The sequence below is a fragment of the Nematostella vectensis genome, chromosome 14 (assembly GCF_932526225.1).
Source record: "Nematostella vectensis chromosome 14, jaNemVect1.1, whole genome shotgun sequence".
In the NCBI taxonomy this organism is placed as follows: Eukaryota; Metazoa; Cnidaria; class Anthozoa; order Actiniaria; family Edwardsiidae; genus Nematostella; species Nematostella vectensis.
Genome location: NC_064047.1, coordinates 8,560,010 through 8,576,760, shown reverse-complemented (window position 1 = coordinate 8,576,760; position 16,751 = coordinate 8,560,010). Strand labels below are relative to the sequence as shown.

General features: G+C 41.1%; 1 protein-coding gene across 1 annotated transcript; it reads right to left on the bottom strand.

The window, feature by feature from the left end:
* Positions 1-937: 937 nt before the first annotated feature.
* On the bottom strand, positions 938-13,906 carry LOC5510440 (PC3-like endoprotease variant B). The gene is made up of 14 exons (XM_048722013.1): positions 13,536-13,906; positions 12,390-12,494; positions 12,160-12,249; positions 11,489-11,597; positions 10,991-11,028; positions 10,523-10,596; positions 8,575-8,663; positions 8,191-8,363; positions 7,761-7,982; positions 7,062-7,162; positions 6,296-6,523; positions 5,233-5,480; positions 4,260-4,459; positions 938-2,438 (listed from the first exon to the last, which is right to left on the bottom strand). The coding sequence occupies exons 1-14, from the start codon at positions 13,782-13,784 to the stop codon at positions 1,812-1,814; spliced, it is 2,553 nt and encodes an 850-aa protein (XP_048577970.1). The 5' UTR covers positions 13,785-13,906; the 3' UTR covers positions 938-1,811.
* Between the last annotated feature and the right edge of the window lie 2,845 nt (positions 13,907-16,751).

The following is a 16,751-nucleotide window of genomic DNA, read 5'->3' as shown; positions in this document are numbered from 1 at the left end:
ACAATCTAAATCACCATCATATTGCCCGTATAAAAAACACTACTTGGTATCGAGAAACCATAGACTTCCATTGAGCTATACAATTCACCTTGACGTGCGCGTGCCATCACACTTTATACTCTAAAACTAAACCTCCGGCAGCAAGGTCCTTAAAATACTAGACGACCAGTGGTCAAAAGTCTGAGTGCGACTGTTTGCTACGGCTTTATGCTTGATGTACAATACACGTCGATTTTGTCTAATCCCTTCCATTCAGAATGAACCTCTTGCGCAGGCACCCGAGCAACACCTCTACCCCTTTCCGTACTCATAGTTCCGGGCCTGCATTTTTATCATAACCAAAAACATGCTGTAGAATGTCTTCGCAAAACTGAGCCATAAATCCATGTTTTTTGTGTGTTTGTTTGATTTTGGGGAATTAATAGTAAAGTACATATCCCTAAAACAAAGAATATTTTGTATACAGCAACCTCTCTCTCAAGAGAACCTTTCCCCAGTTTGCAGCTCCAGACTAAGTGCAGTCATGAATAACATTAGAATCCAGCATGACGGTTATTTGCGCGCGCACTCTGCGCACCCGTGTTCGCGCCTGTATAAGTTATTTTCAGCCTTAAAGTTTTAAGCCTGGAAGTATGGTCTACGAAGGTCAATCATTTTTATCTTTAATAATCATCTTTTGTTAGTTTATTTTCTTTTAGCATGCTTTGCGCATATGGTATTGGAAATAGCTGTTATTCTTTTGTTCAAATTGCGGTTTTCGTTACGAGGCCGCATTTGTGCTTAAAACAAGTTGGTCTGTGTTACGTGGTACAGAGTCGCGTGACTGCTATCGGCGTCTGCCTGCGTGTAACGCGTGACTCAAGTCACGTGCTGTGAAATAGAGTATGCGACCTATTTGCGCCTGTTGTATGTTGATTGCATTACTAAAGAATGAAGCTACAAAAAGTAATGTAATTTTATTAATAAAGCAGTAATTTACATAAACTTTGCAAAAGCGTTTCGAAGTGATATGCTCTCCACCCTGCTCAACACGTTACCGCGTGAAACAAATGCCACGAGAGACTGGCACTATATTGCTTGTGAAAAGATAACAATACATTTAAAACTAAGCGCTGCTCACTGATAAGAGTGCTAATTTTAAGGGGAATCCAAAAGAGACAAATTGTGGTTCCATATTTGGTGCATGTCCGTAAAACGTGGAATGGTTGGACTTGGACAGATGGAAAGAATCAAAGTCCACTTTCTTATTTACGGATATGCGCCAATCAAAACTTTATTTCTACAAAAGAACGGTGGCCCATAGTACGATAGTTTTGCAGAGTATGAATTGAATGAACAAGAGGGAGAGAGGCAGCTTGCGGCCCCCTATCAAACGACGGCAATACCAGTAAGATATACACCTATTTCAAAGTGCAAATGGAAAATGGTAGTTCTGTCATCTGAAAATACCATAGGACTCGTCATTTTCTACTATATGTAGGAAAATATAAATAAATCTTGCGATTTGCACTTCACTTCACTTCTTTATTCTGGAAGCAGCGATTAGTTTTAGAAGTACCATCGGCCATTTGCCATTTTGCACTGATGTTCGTTTTTTTAAAAAGGTTTGAGATAGAGGAGTAAGTGACGTCACACGTTTCAACTGCCACCTGAATATTAATGACAGTATCTTCTAAATTCCACCAATCAGCACCAATCAGCAGCTCGTATTCACAATGACCACACCCACCTTAGGTCTCTTAGATCTTGTACAGAGGAATATCTTACTACTCATAATAAATCTAAAGTATAACAGTATAATATCTATCTGCCTATGTGTTCTCTGGCGGTTCGTATGTACCGTAGAAAGTAAGTACCCACTTCAATAGGATACCCGAGCACCCGCGGGCGAGGCACGGGATCTCGGGATTATCATACCCGGCATTCACCTGGACCCGCTGTGTGGCGGTCTCCTGCACAGCAACCTGGACCTTTTTCGTAGCGTCCTTTTTAGCTTTTGCATTAATCAACTTTTTCTTATGAGAGTTTATTTTGCTACGCTTTTTATATTTAAGTTTCTTTTTCGGCCTTCTCTCGTTCGGTTTCTGTAAAATGAAAACCCCGCTACCATTACTACCACCATCTTGTGTTTCCCCATCAGATTTGTATTCTACTGCCTTTATTTCAGCATCGCTACTTCCGGTGTCGTCACTTCCGGAACTATTACTTCCGGTTACATCGTCGTCATCACTATCGTCGCTTCTGAGTTTCGCTTCCGGTCTAGGTATTTTGCTGCGGTCGTACACGTACTCGGTAAAGCTCGCGGTGTCGCTCTGCGTCAAGTTATATAAATCATCTACAATACTCTCTTCGGTCTCCGAAGTGTCCATGTTGTTAGAGAATGGCTTGACTCTATCTCTCCGCACACCAGCGGGGTACGGGAAATCAAACAGGGGATTCTACAGAAAAATATCAGTGGTTAAAAATGCTTTTTTCTGTTATATTGTGTCACAAAATGATGCAATTCCACAACCGTGACATCACATGCCCTCCCCTAAATAAAAAAAATAAAAATAAAAATATTTTTTTAATGTTTCTGTATTGTGCTCAACAAAATCTTATTATACCTGCTACGTCTCTGCAACAACAAAAACAAACAAAAACTCCTTGCAAGTTTGGCTAAGAAGTTTGAAGCATCCTGTCTTTCGCAATAAATGCAGTTACTGAAAAAGGGCATTTTATCCCCCCCTCCCCTCTGGAAATTCCTAGCCGTTTAAACCCCACCCCACCCCCCCCCCCCCGGAATTTCCAATCCTCTCAAGGGAGTAAGGATATTTTCTGGAACTACACAATTCACCTGCCACAGATCAATTGAGTTCAAATCTATCGGGTCAGTACGCAGCTCTTACAAGCTGCAATTTGATTAGGCAAATGAACAATATCCGCACCTCGACACAAAGAACGAGAAGAATAGAGACAAAAGAACTCCTTTGTAGAACAAAGATAATAGGAGACAAAGCAGCTGCGTACTTACTCAATCTATTGCACTTGTAATAGATTACTAGATCCATCTCAAATCTATTTCTATCCGATCGCACAAATAAAAATAAAACCATCGTTAACTCTCAACGCAGATGTCAACACGGTGTCGGACTCTACTAGTCACATAAGCAGGGTTTGGTCGGGACCCCTTGGCATTCCCCCGGTAATCACTCACCTGATAACGAACCGTGTTTCTGAGACAGAGCAAAATAAATGGCATAAAATTGTCCAAATCTCAATCTATAAGCTCAAGATTCCGTATACAAGGAGTTCCTCTGACCAAAAGCTTAATTACAAATTTTCAAGAAATTTAGAAGATATGAAATTTAGCTACTAGCGAGCAAAATTGGCCTAATTTCTGATCAAAGCCCGACTTTTCCCTAAAAACGAGCAGACTTCACACTTTGAACATTTGAAAATTGCACTTCAAGCCTCATATCTCTAAGAAAAAACACTTTTCGATATGTTGGTTTAAGGTAATTCCCTTGAATTGCACTGCGCACCCCTTCTGCGCATAGTGGCGCGCGCTGTTTGTTCGAATTTTCCGATATTAAGTGCGCGCGCGCGCCACAGTTGTACAAGAAAACACAGCAAAAGGCGCGCGTTTTTTATTTAAAATCGCTTTGACAGAAAAACGGTTACCCCCATTTTTTATTTGCTCAAATAGTTAAATATATACGGAAAAATGATATACTGAAAGAAGAAAAAAAGTTGGGTTGTAGAAGTTTTGTTATTTCTCTTAAAAGCCGTAAAAATACTTTAAAATGGAGCTTTTTACCGTATGAATTGCGGCGAAAACAATGTCTTTTAGTGCGATATCTTAAAATGTGATTTGTTTGGAACATTAGCTACTACGGGTTATTGTTTAGGAGATCGGATTTTGGCAGATCGACAAACAAAAATTAATTTTCTAAAGACTAAGGGCACTCTTTTTGAAAACTAAGAGTTGGGATTTTTCTTTGTGCGATCAGTAAAAACGCGTCAACTCTACGCCCCTCTGTTGCGAAAACGAGGTCGGTACCCCCATTTTTTTATTACATTTTTTGAAAGCCCTTAACTTCAATATTGTTTATGCCAAGTTTTAAAAAATTCTGGGTTGTAGATCTATTTCAAGGGAATTCCCTTAAGGAAACTCTATGCAAAAATTCAAGCTTACCGAAGTTAACCACACCTTATTTTGGGAAAACTTGCCATTTTTTTGCTCTGTCTGTTTCTGATTCTTTGAATACTCTACGTACCGTGTTTTTGATACTCTGAATTCTTGCTGCTTGCTGTTTCGTCTGGTCGTCAATTACTTGTTCCTCAAGATCCTCGACGTCTGTGTCTTGTTTGCTCGTGTCCAAGTGTAGCGTCCCAAACCCGTTAACCACGCGATCACCGATCTCGTTCAGAGGGTTGTCAATCACGTTCAGCTTCCAGAACCCTCTCGGGTTTTCCCCTGCGAAGGTTGAAGCGCATCATGATCACATACTAACACGTACCCCATTGATGCCACGTAACAATTTCATTGCGTCACGCACTCGCCTCAGCAATGTCACGCTAGTTTTTGTTTGTGTCACGCACTCACCTCAGCAATGTCACGCTAGTTTTGTTTGTATCAAGCACTCGCCCCAGCAATGTCACGATAGTGCTTATTTGTGTCACGCACTCGCCCCAGCAATGTCACGCTTGTGTTTGTTTGTATCACGCACTCACCCCAGCAATGTCACGCTAGTGTTTGTTTGTATCACGCACTTACCCCAGCAATGTCACGCTAGTGTTTGTTTGTATCACGCACTCGCCCCAGCAATGTCACGCTAGTGTTTGTTTGTATCACGCACTCACCCCAGCAATGTCACGCTAGTTTTTGTTTGTATCACGCACTCGCCCCAGCAATGTCACGCTAGTGTTTGTTTGTGTCACGCACTCGCTCCAGCAATGTCACGCTAGTGTTTGTCTGTATCACGCACTCACCCCAGCAATCTCACGCTAGTGTTTGTTTGTATCACGCACTCACCCCAGCAATGTCACGCTAGTGTTTGTTTGTATCACGCACTCACCCCAGCAATGTCACGCTAGTGTTTGTTTGTATCACGCACTCACCCCAGCAATGTCACGCTAGTGTTTGTTTGTATCACGCACTCACCCCAGCAATGTCACGCTAGTTTTTGTTTGTATCACGCACTCACCCCAGAAATGTCACGCTAGTGTTTGTTTGTGTCACGTACTCACCCCAGCAGTGTACCGTCATAAATGACCATTTATCCAGACCCTCCTTGCTGTCGTCATAGCGACGAGTAGAGAGCATCTCGTTCTTGGTCCCGGATGGTGACGTCAGAAGCAGGCTGACGTCACCGCGTCTCCGATGAATAAAACTAACAGTGAGTACCACGTGCTCCAGGTGGTTGATCTCGGCAATGGTGCCCATGCACCCCCCGGTCGGGATCTGGATGTCCAGGGAGCCTCCCACTGGGATGTCTCTGAATGATAAAAGGTTACATTGAGAGGGGAGGTTACATTGAAAGGGGAGGTTACATTGAGAGGGGAGGTTACATTAAGAGGGAAGGTTACATTGAGAGGGAAGGTTACATTGAGAGGGGAGGTTACATTAGCACCGAACAACCACAATAACAAAAATTGCAATGACAACAACTGCAATAATAACAACAATATCAAAGAAAACAATATCAATAACAACAACAGCAACAACAATAACAAGGAGCAAAAACAACAATGATAGCAACAACACCATTAATACCAACAAGTTGTTATTCCCACTCACTTCTCATCCCCTGTCACGCTAGACCATTAATACCAACAAGTTGTTATTCCCACTCACTTCTCATCCCCTGTCACGCTAGACCATTAATACCAACAAGTTGTTATTCCCACTCACTTCTCATCCCCTGTCACGCTAGACCATTAATACCAACAAGTTGTTATTCCCACTCACTTCTCATCCCCTGTCACGCTAGACCATTAATACCAACAAGTTGTTATTCCCACTCACTTCTCATCCCCTGTCACGCTAGACCATTAATACCAACAAGTTGTTATTCCCACTCACTTCTCATCCCCTGTCACGCTAGACCATTAATACCAACAAGTTGTTATTCCCACTCACTTCTCATCCCCTGTCACGCTAGACCATTAATACCAACAAGTTGTTATTCCCACTCACTTCTCATCCCCTGTCACGCTAGACCATTAATACCAACAAGTTGTTATTCCCACTCACTTCTCATCCCCTGTCACGCTAGACCATTAATACCAACAAGTTGTTATTCCCACTCACTTCTCATCCCCTGTCACGCTAGACGCTCCTGTGCATGTCCGCTGGACAGGGACGTTCTTCCAGACACGTGACTTCTCCACCATGGCGTCCGCGTCAAGACGACCAAAGCCAAACTTGTGATTGAAGTGGAGTCCAGCCCCATTCGTACGCCATCCATCATCCACAGGGCTCGTCATCTTCGCCGTATGCACAATGATGTGTTGTACGTCACGCCACGTGAGAGAAGGGCTGTCACGCACCCCAAAACAGTCAGTCACATGCACGTAATAAGGAAGCTAGACGAAGGAGGTCCGCGCAACACCCCACCCCTCTGGCCTAGGTAGCGCAGCTGGTAGAGCGTCGCTCTGCCTGTGCCTCTCACCACTAAGTTCCGGGTTCGATTTCCGGTTCCGACGTTAGTTGAGTTTGTTGGTTATCGCTTTGCTTCGAGGGTATTTCTCCGGGGTATCCGTTATTCCTCTCCCCACAAAACCAACAATTTCAATCCCAACTCGACTACCAACGATTAAACATGAGTGCTACCATTCCAGCGGCCATTGGGGCAGCAGAATCCCAACCCCTCCCCAGTAAAGAACAAGATAAACTTACTTCTGTTCTAACATAAGTGCCACCATTCCAGCGGCCAGTGGAGCAGCAGAATCCCAACCCCTCCCCAGTAAAGAACAAGATAAACTTACTTCTGTTCTAACATAAGTGCCACCATTCCAGCGGCCAGTGGAGCAGCAGAATCCCAACCCCTCCCCAGTAAAGAACAAGATAAACTTACTTCTGTTCTAACATAAGTGCCACCATTCCAGCGGCCAGTGGAGCAGCAGACGATGTGCCTTTGAACTGTTCAGTGCATTTGCCTTTTAAGTCTGTAGTGATCTGAAACATGAACACAGCAATTTTTCACGGCGTTCTTTAGTTTCCTTTCGACCATTAAAAATAAAAAATGATGATAATAAGATCTGTTCCAGACATGAGTTGTATCATGGCTACCTGAGGCACCTTCTATGCCTTAGACTCGACCACGTTGAATCTGCGTCGCGTAATCAAGCATCAAGTTGCAAGAAAAATGATTATCCTCCAAATTAATTTATCAGTTTACTTCTTCCTTTACCTTTTCGCGTCATAATTCAGCGTGGAAGCAAGCGTAATACATAGGCATAACGCAATAAAGAGAGACCAAAACTAGATTGGATAGAGCGTAAAATAGCTCGGATAGCGTCAAATACTATTTTATTCTTATATCTTTTTTCTTTGTGAGCCATTGAACGTAACAGCAAGCATGAGATAGTAAAGTATGTCTGACAAAGAGTGGAGAGCGTGACATAGCGCGACATGGTCAAATACTATTTTATTCTTCTATCTTTCTTTCTATGTGCGTCATTGAACGTAACAGCAAGCATGACATGTAGTAAAGTACGTCTGACAAAGAGTGGAGAGCTTGACATAGCGCGAATAACGTGACATGGTCAAATACCATTTTATTCTCCTCTTTTTCTCTGTGTGCTCCGCCATTGAATGTTACAGCAAGTGTTGACGAACACAGCTCTGTGTAGTAGGCCGATAACCCGTGATCACCGATACAGCCTATTGACACCGTGTATATACTCGTGGTATAGCCATCGCAATTACAGTCATCATCTGTCAGTCCGCCATTTCCAGTCGCCCACACGAAGATGTTGCCTTTACCTCCCCGACCCTGGAAAAATAAATAGCTGAGTTAGCCTCCTTCGCAGGCATCTCAAGTGTTTTTTTCTTACTTTTTCAGTATTTTTATGAATTGGGAACTTCCTGTGGCGAGTTGAACCGGAACCGAAAAATGGCCCTTTTTCCGAGGTCCACACAGGAAGCCCGAACAGCAAAAAAGCCTTTACCCTTTCCTCCCTTCTCAATCATTCCTCTCTTACCTTTTCTGCACCACTTTTGAGTGCCTTGGCAGCTAGAGGACCAGGTTTACCAAAGGTCTTCCCATCATCCTTAGGGCCCCAACAGTTGCTATACACATCTGTGACCTGATTTGCAAATCCAAGCGAGCACGCTTCAAGGGCGTCCGTTGCTTTACCATCCAACATACGAACGCCTGGCAAGAAAACAACGAACACACGAAAATAAACCTTTGCCAGTGAGTTTATATAAAAAAACGCACCATATAAAATAGTACTGCAAAGATTCCATCACCATTTTTCCACAGAATAGTTTCACGGAATATAAACTATCATTTGAAAAAAGGGTATTCAAATAAGCGTTCAGTACCAGTTGCCGAGGTAATTGCGAAACTTCTTTTTCCATACCTCCAATCTTGGCATTGTACGCGACTCCAGCCCCGCAGATAGAGTCATTCGCCACAGCCGCGATCTCGCCCGCACAGCGGGTGCCGTGACTTAAAAAGAAGCGTGACAACAATGTAACGCGAGTAAAGAAAATAGGGGGCATAAAATAAACACGTAACTGAAGGAAAGCGTGACAACAATGTAACGCGTGAAGGAAAAAGGGGTCATCAAATAAACACGTGACTGTAGAAAAGAGTGACAACAATGTAACGCGTGAAGAAAAAAGAGGACATCAAATAACTGAAAGAAAGTCTAAGGAGAAAAAATCCTAATGTGTGACGGAAAGCAAAGCGTAACATCAGAAGCATGGATAAAACAGAAAAAAGGGTAGAAAAAAATAATGGGCCAGAAATCGCGAGACGATAAGACGTGACATAAAATGGATGCGATACGCATGACTTAATAACGCGTAACTAACTGAAATAAAGAGTTTCATGCATATGTTTGACGTGAGCATAATGTGACATATGGAATGAAGAGGATGGTATAGTATGTTGGAGGGGGAAGGGGAGGGGGAAGGATGGTTGCAATAGCTATTGACGGTCGGGGAAGGGACCATGGTTTACAATGGGAAATCAGTTGTCTTTTTAAGTAAGTACACTTACATTGGGGTTGGTATAAGTGATAAGATTTTCCGTTACAGTTCACATATTTCAAAAAGATTTACACCCGAGAACCCATGTATTCCAGCCCGCAGTGGTCTATGGGTAACGGCATGTGCTCCAGTACTGCGCGGTTAAACCAGCCTTTTAGTTTTGAAATACCGGCGAACTGTCACAATTTGGCGAATATTAAAAAAAAAAAAAAAAACTAGCGTGAAGGTTGGTGACTCCCTCATTATCAAGCAAATCTGTCCATTTTGTGTACAGTATGGTTTTAATGCTATAAACTTGGTCAAAACAGCCATTTAAGTCATCCTTTCGTACCTTTTTTCGAACGAGTCAACACTCAACTCAACTTATCACTACAATTGTGTTTGTTTTCGCCAGAGCACGCCATGGGCATACGTTATTCAGCACTGGTTAAAACAAAAAAAACATTTCGCGATATTCTGTATCATATCCATTCTTACATGTTGCCAAACAGATGTTACCCGGAATAACTTTCCAGATATTCGTCATTCTGTGTTGCATGTTTTTTAATAACCGGGTTCAAAAACACGCAACATGTTGCCGAGTGAAATGATGCGCGGAAAGTTCCACGATACAATTTATCGCGAAACCTTTTTGTTGCAAGTTTTTTGTTACATTTCCCGTGTAACACTACCTTAACGTATAAATGACTGGATCCTGGTTTCTGAAAGCTTTGTGAACGACAGAGCAAAAAAATGGTATGAAATTTTTCCAATTCTCAATATATAAGCTCAAGATTCCGCATACAAGGAGTTCCTCTGACCAAAAGCTCCATTCCAAATTTTAAAGAAATTTAGAAGATATGAAATTTAGATATTAGCGAGGAAAGTTGGCTTAATTTTTAATCAGAGCCCGACTTCTCTCAAAAATTAGGAGAATTCATACTTTAAACATTTGAAAATTGCACTTCAAGCCTCATATCTCGAAGACGAATCTATTAAAAAAATCCTTCTTATATGTTGATTTACATAACATAAGGAACCTCTATGCAAAAATTCAAGCTTACCGAAGATAACCAGACCTTATTTCGGGAAAACTTGCCATTTTTTTGCTCTGTCTTTGTTAACGCCAAGAGGTACATAAACAAGAATGCTTCAGCTTTCTAAACCTGGATTTACTTTGATTTATATTACGCTTATTTGCTTATTTATTTGATTCCCATAAAGCACTGTGGTTTATATGGATTCTCCGGGTACATCATGTCAGTTACGCTGGGCATTTGATCATGTAAAAATTGGCACTATAATAGTTAACATAAGAAAGATTAGATCCCTCACCAGTTATCGGGGTCTATGTCTCTCGGGGCAGGATCTTGATCATTATCATTAAAATCATGACTCGCACATGGCTCCTGGAAACAGAATGGCATTATAACGCATGGCATTATAACTGGTATTATGACCATCGCTATCATCATCACCGTCAGTATTAGTATCATTATGAAATCCATCATCACAAATTCTAACACTATCACCACTACTACCACAATCATTATCATTATCATCATACGTACCATTATCCCCAATATCTTTTTTACCACATCATTATCATTAGTTTCATTATTACACCCATCATCATAATTTCTATGACTATCATCAACAACATCATCATCAACAACATCATCATCATCATCATCATCATCAGCGGGCAACACTTCGACAATCACTACCCCTGAAAAGTGCTCTCGAGTTGTCTACATAATTTGTCAATCACTAACAGTAAAATTATTATTTTGCTTGTCTTACATAATTTGGCTTCAGATCAGGATGGTTGTGGTCCATGCCTGAAAAAAAAATATGACGGATTTATCACACCTTGGCAAAATACGGTTATTAGAGAGGGGCGTTCAGTACAAGCTATAACAATGACATCGTAAGTGTAGTGGGTTTTACACCGAACACAAGTGCAGTGGATTTCTAGCAAACCCAATTTCAGTAGGGTTCTAATTTCAGTTAGGATCTCGTTAAATTATAGCCTGCGTTGCAAGCGTTTCATGACATTCCCACTTAGATTAACCAAAAAGGCAATTAGATTTATATTACCCGAATTCCTATCATTTGTTCTTAAGCTTAGAGGGGGAGGGGGACGTTTGATAGGGGGGGGGGTGTTTGTTAGAAGGGGGCGTTAAATACGAAATTGTGAGCTTAGTGGGTGGCGTTCATAAGAAAGGAGGGGTTCTTTAGACAAGGGGCGTTTATTAGATCATTTACTGTAGTTATCACGTTAGAAGCCAAAATACCCACCGTCATCTAACACTGTGACAACAACGCCCCTCCCCGTTATGCCTCGCTTCCATACAGGAATGACGTTGATATCAACACCCACAGGTCCCCCGGTCTGCCCAGTGTTCATCTGGGAGAAAAAGTGTTATTCGCTGTGCCGTGTGCGCTGAATCAATATCTACACTAATATCAGAATGGGGTCATTAGCCCGGCGCACAGTTTAAAAACGCATGCGTTTTGCTCACAGCCTCGGGAGGCCATAAAGCAGGAAACTTACTGCAGGAAACTGTTAAAGCAAGAACTTCCGTTGTTTTAGTTGCTCATGAGACGTGAGTTCGTTCGATCGATGTTAGAGCCCAGTGAGATTTCGGCCTTACGAGGCATCGTCAGTGGCTTGGCAGCTAATTTTAGTATTTTGCAAGCACTGCTACGCAGACGACTGTGGATCAAAGGGAGAAGGGGGGGGGGCGGGCTCGAAGACCAATATAAACAAAAGATCAATATCCAATGAGGAATGATTGATATTTGCCCCAATGTTCATGTTATTTTTGTGAACTTTCTTTCCGCATGATTTTTTTTCTTTTGAACTTATGTTTTTTTCCCATTTGTAGTGCGAGGCTGTATAATCACACAGCAACAAGAAGGATTCAAAGGGATCTTGTCCCATGTTCGACTTCTAAATATCATCTTACCAGGTACCACATTTCTGTGAACATCGGGTCTGTTGGAATCCCGTCCTTTCTCACTCTGTGAAGAATCTTCTGCTGTTCTGCCCATCGAACCTGAAAAAAAATGTTAGTCTGAAAATCTTGTTGAAGGGTTGAATGTACCATATCATACTCTTAAATTAGATGTATTTTCACATAGTTGATATATACATATGTTTTCTTCAAAGACTTCTGTCTGTATGGCTCATACGTACGTTATCCTCAAGAAGAAGTCTGTCTGTCTTATCACGATTATGTTCTTTGTTAAGCTCATCAACATCGTCATGGCGCAAGTGATAATGGCCTTTTAGATTACCGATCTAGGGAGAAATACACCATCTTGGTCATTATAATAAGATTCGTAAAAAACAGCTCTATGATATCAAAGTAATTATTTTCAGAATCGTGTATGATCAACAACATCATATACATGCAAAATCTTTATCGTAGTCGTAATTCGACATCTTATCGTGTTGTGATGGTTATAACTATCACCAATATCGCAGTATCAACAGATCAATTTACTACCATCATCATCATAATCAGCACCACTACCATCATTATCAATCATCATCGTCATAAGAATTACAACAGCCATCATCACCAGAGTACTGTATTACCATAAACCTTTCTTCCCATAGTCGTGTTTAGACGAGGCGTATTTTCACTTCTCTCATCACCAAACTCGCCCTTCATTTTTACTTCTGTTTCAAATAAGGTTGCACTCGAGAATCAAGGTGTCATAACCCGCAGTGATTCATGGGTATAGTATAAACGGAAAGAAAGGCATGTGAATGTAAATAAGAATATAAACAATAATTCTACAGCTTTTAAAACCTGTATTTAATTTACGCTTATTTGCCTATTACTTCTTACTTTATACCCATGAAGCACTGCGGGTTACGATACACAGATTCTCCGAATCCGGCCTTATTTGAAATAGCTGTATAAAAGCACTCATTGTTCTGTTGAACCTGCTCTTAATTTATAAAAGTACTATAAAAGGTATCGTGCGAGTCTGGTTGGCTTAGTTTTGTCACACATTGTTTCTAGAATTTATTGATGAAGGTTAACAGTTTGCTTTACGTCAGTTTCGTATTTTAAAAAGATAGAATATAAATTTCCATGCTTCAGGGATTGCAAAAATTGATCAAATGATTTCTAATGCATCTTGCTTGATAAAGAAGATATATAAACGACCACAACTAAGTACGAACAAATATTATTAAGCGTATGTTTCAGTTGAAATCGTGCAATTAAATAGCAATATATTTCTCTATCTACTGTTACTTGATTGTGTTTTGGATTGCCGGCCATTTTGCCGGTATCTACCTGCCATCGTCGAGTTTTCCAAATCCTACCTTTCCAATAATTGTAAACCCATGTCTCTTGGAAATTTCCCGGACATATTTCTCTTCGAAAGGGTGTTCTATTTCCACAGCCCACGTATTAGTAAAATATCCCTCCTTGTCCGCCAACTCTCGCTTCCAATCTCTTGTCGCATTCCAATACGGGTTAGGATTTGTTAGCGGAACCCCTAAAAAGCTCGGTACTAAAATTACAACTATAAAAATCCTAAGCGGGTTTAGGACAAAGATCCCATCACCCATATTTCCCAGAAGAGAAAGAAATCCAGGGTTTTTTTCGCCTAGGGGCCTGAAAAAGAAATCTGTTTAGGCTGTGTGACTTAACCGTTGAATCATTGATCACGGGCTATCGTTGAGGACAGGTGCATGGCGGGTACAATTCGTAAACTTAATCTTGTGTGAACAGGTGGTAGCACTGTGTGACAGTCGCGAGCGCGCTCAACTTGAACCGTAGCTAGCACCGCGGGCCGAGTGCGTATGTAGTCTCCATAGAATCTGTTACTATGACAACCGCGCCTTTATCAATTCTCAAGCGGAGTTGCAATGCTTGTGAAGATGGTTTCGTTACGTGCACATGTTTAGCTGAAATGGTCGAGAGACACTTTCTACAATACCAGAAGCACATGGATGGGAAGATACGCGTGACTGTATTCTTGTGATTACATCGGCTACGTCGTCTTCGGTGACTTCGAGCTGCCTCCAACCGACCAACAATTTCGTGGCTTTTCAGATTTTATGCAAATTACGTAAAAGTTGGTTATCCATATAAAACTGCTAAATTGGTTAAAGTTTCGTTGTTTCTTGGGCTTCCTAATGCAAAAGTAAGTGAATGAGATGATAAACACTATATTAGATGACATTGAGATTATAGTATTCCGATAGCCTTTGGTCACCCCTGCAGGCTTTTGATTCCAGATTTGGGGAAATCTACCTGTGGCTATGCCTTTGAATGTCTTTGAATTTAAAAGTATGAATCTTCACTTCGAGTGACACAGGGATAAACAACAAATATCTGTGTCGCTAGAAAACGATTACGTCGTCGACGATGTTAACAAAGACATTTGAGTCTACGTTTTGCATCATTTTAAAGTATGGGGGTTGCAAATTCCCTCCACCCAGTAATTAATGACCGCTCCCTAATACAAGAATGCATTACTTGTTCCTGTTACTATCATAGGATAGTTTTTGATTCGGCTATTCCTTCCCTGATCCCTTGGCACCAGTAACCTTTTTAAATTTTGCCGTAATTTCTACTGATTCCCCAATCAAAATTTTAAGAAATGAACAATATTTAAAAAATATCAAAAATAAATATTGATTCATTCCTTGCATGTGTCACATTCTATCAATCGAGTGTGAAGAAGCTCCAAAAAAAAAACATGAAAATCTTTTTCAATTTTTGAAAACTAGCGTCATAAAAAGTAGCGCAACATTTTTTTTTCTATATAAAGTGAGTCAAATTTCTTTAAATAGACTCATCATCTAAACCCGTCGCTATTTTTAAATTAAAATTAACTTTGCTCCACGACGACCTCGGCTGAAACGAGCCGGACCCTGTTTTCGCGTACCCATTGTTCCAGAATAGTGGCTCAGTAGCCAATCAGAGAACGTTTTAGAAACACACTTAATATAGACTGACCAGTGCTTTCTAGGGGAAATGATGGTGAAAGGAGAAGCCAGATCACCGCTACGTTTTGATTGTTTTTTTTTTTTTCAACAAGACTTTCATTAAGGACAGATAATATACTCCTGTGCACTGAAATTTGCCATGTTTGTTGCAGCACTCTTCCACAGCTCTAGCAAAAAAATGTTTTTTAGCAAGGCAAACCAGTTGACACGGAAAGTATGTTGTGAGTTTACATGCGAAGAACGACTTTTTTTCTTCCGCGGACTTTTCAAACAAATGTTAGGAGAGGGCGCTATGGAAGGCTGAAAAAAAACATAATTGTACTGGGATGGGATAATTGTACTGGGTACTGGGATGGGATAATTGTACTGGGTACTGGGATGGGATAATTGAACTGGGTACTGGGATAATTGTACTGGGATGACGGTTATATGCAGGATTTAGCTAGACTTAAATTTACTACCTCGTTGGACATTTGGTACTGTAAAAAATGTTTAAATAATAGATAGAGAGTTTTATTAATGTCTTATTGATGTCTACATTCTGCTGCTGCAAAATGACTTATGTATATTGAACAACACACTCAAGATGTTTCCAGACATGAACGATTGAATGTTATCATAATACGAATGTCTCGGTTGGATTCAGGGCTATTAAATCAGAAATATACAGATATATAGCAATTACTATTTCCAAGGGCTGCCAGAAAGCCATATGTGACAAAAACATCCCCCCTCACCCTTTGTCACTGAGCTAAACCCCCCTTTAGCGAAAAGCTATATCCGCCCCTGTCTATATAGTTCTTTAGCGCTGACAGAGAAGAGCTTTTTCTCTGTGGTGTTTTACTGGCAAAAACTAAGCCGATTCGAGTCAGCAAAAGAAGAGAACAAGTTAAGGGGGGTCTGGATCTAGCCAGCAAAGTCTAGAAGGTTTGTTATGATTGGTCAATTTCTGGGACACGTAATCCGGCTCGTTTCAGCAGAGATTGATGTGGAGCACCGTACAGGAGCAGTTATTATTTATGGGGGGGGGATGGCTACTATATTTGGGGGGTCACAATTTTTTTAACTCGGATTTGGAGTACGGCCTTTATTTTTGAACCAAGATTTTGAAGAGGGCCATATTTTTTGAACAGGTATATTTGGCACAATCTCCGGGCCTCATGAAATTCAACATTTATTCCTGCGGAGAATCTCCAAATCTCCTACAAATATCTTTTTAAGATATGCTCTCTTGTTCTGATTAAACTGCTGTATATATAGTACTTGGTGACATTTCAGTAATAATCTACCATAGTGTGTGGGACGAAGAGCTAGGGCAGCACAGTCTTCTTAATTACAAATGATAACAACAACATGCTAGAGCGCGTATACAGGGTGAGCTAAAAGTTTTTTCAGTCATAGCATGGCGTCGTTTACGGCCCTCCAAATGAACTTTACCAATAAGCAACGATGTGCCCGTCATCGTAAGACGATCGGTCATCTACTTCGTCTCTGTCATCTGAAGTCGATCCGTCATCTCCTTCGTCTCCGTCATCTCCTTCGTCTCCGTTATCTCCTTCATCTCCGTCATCTCCTTCGTCT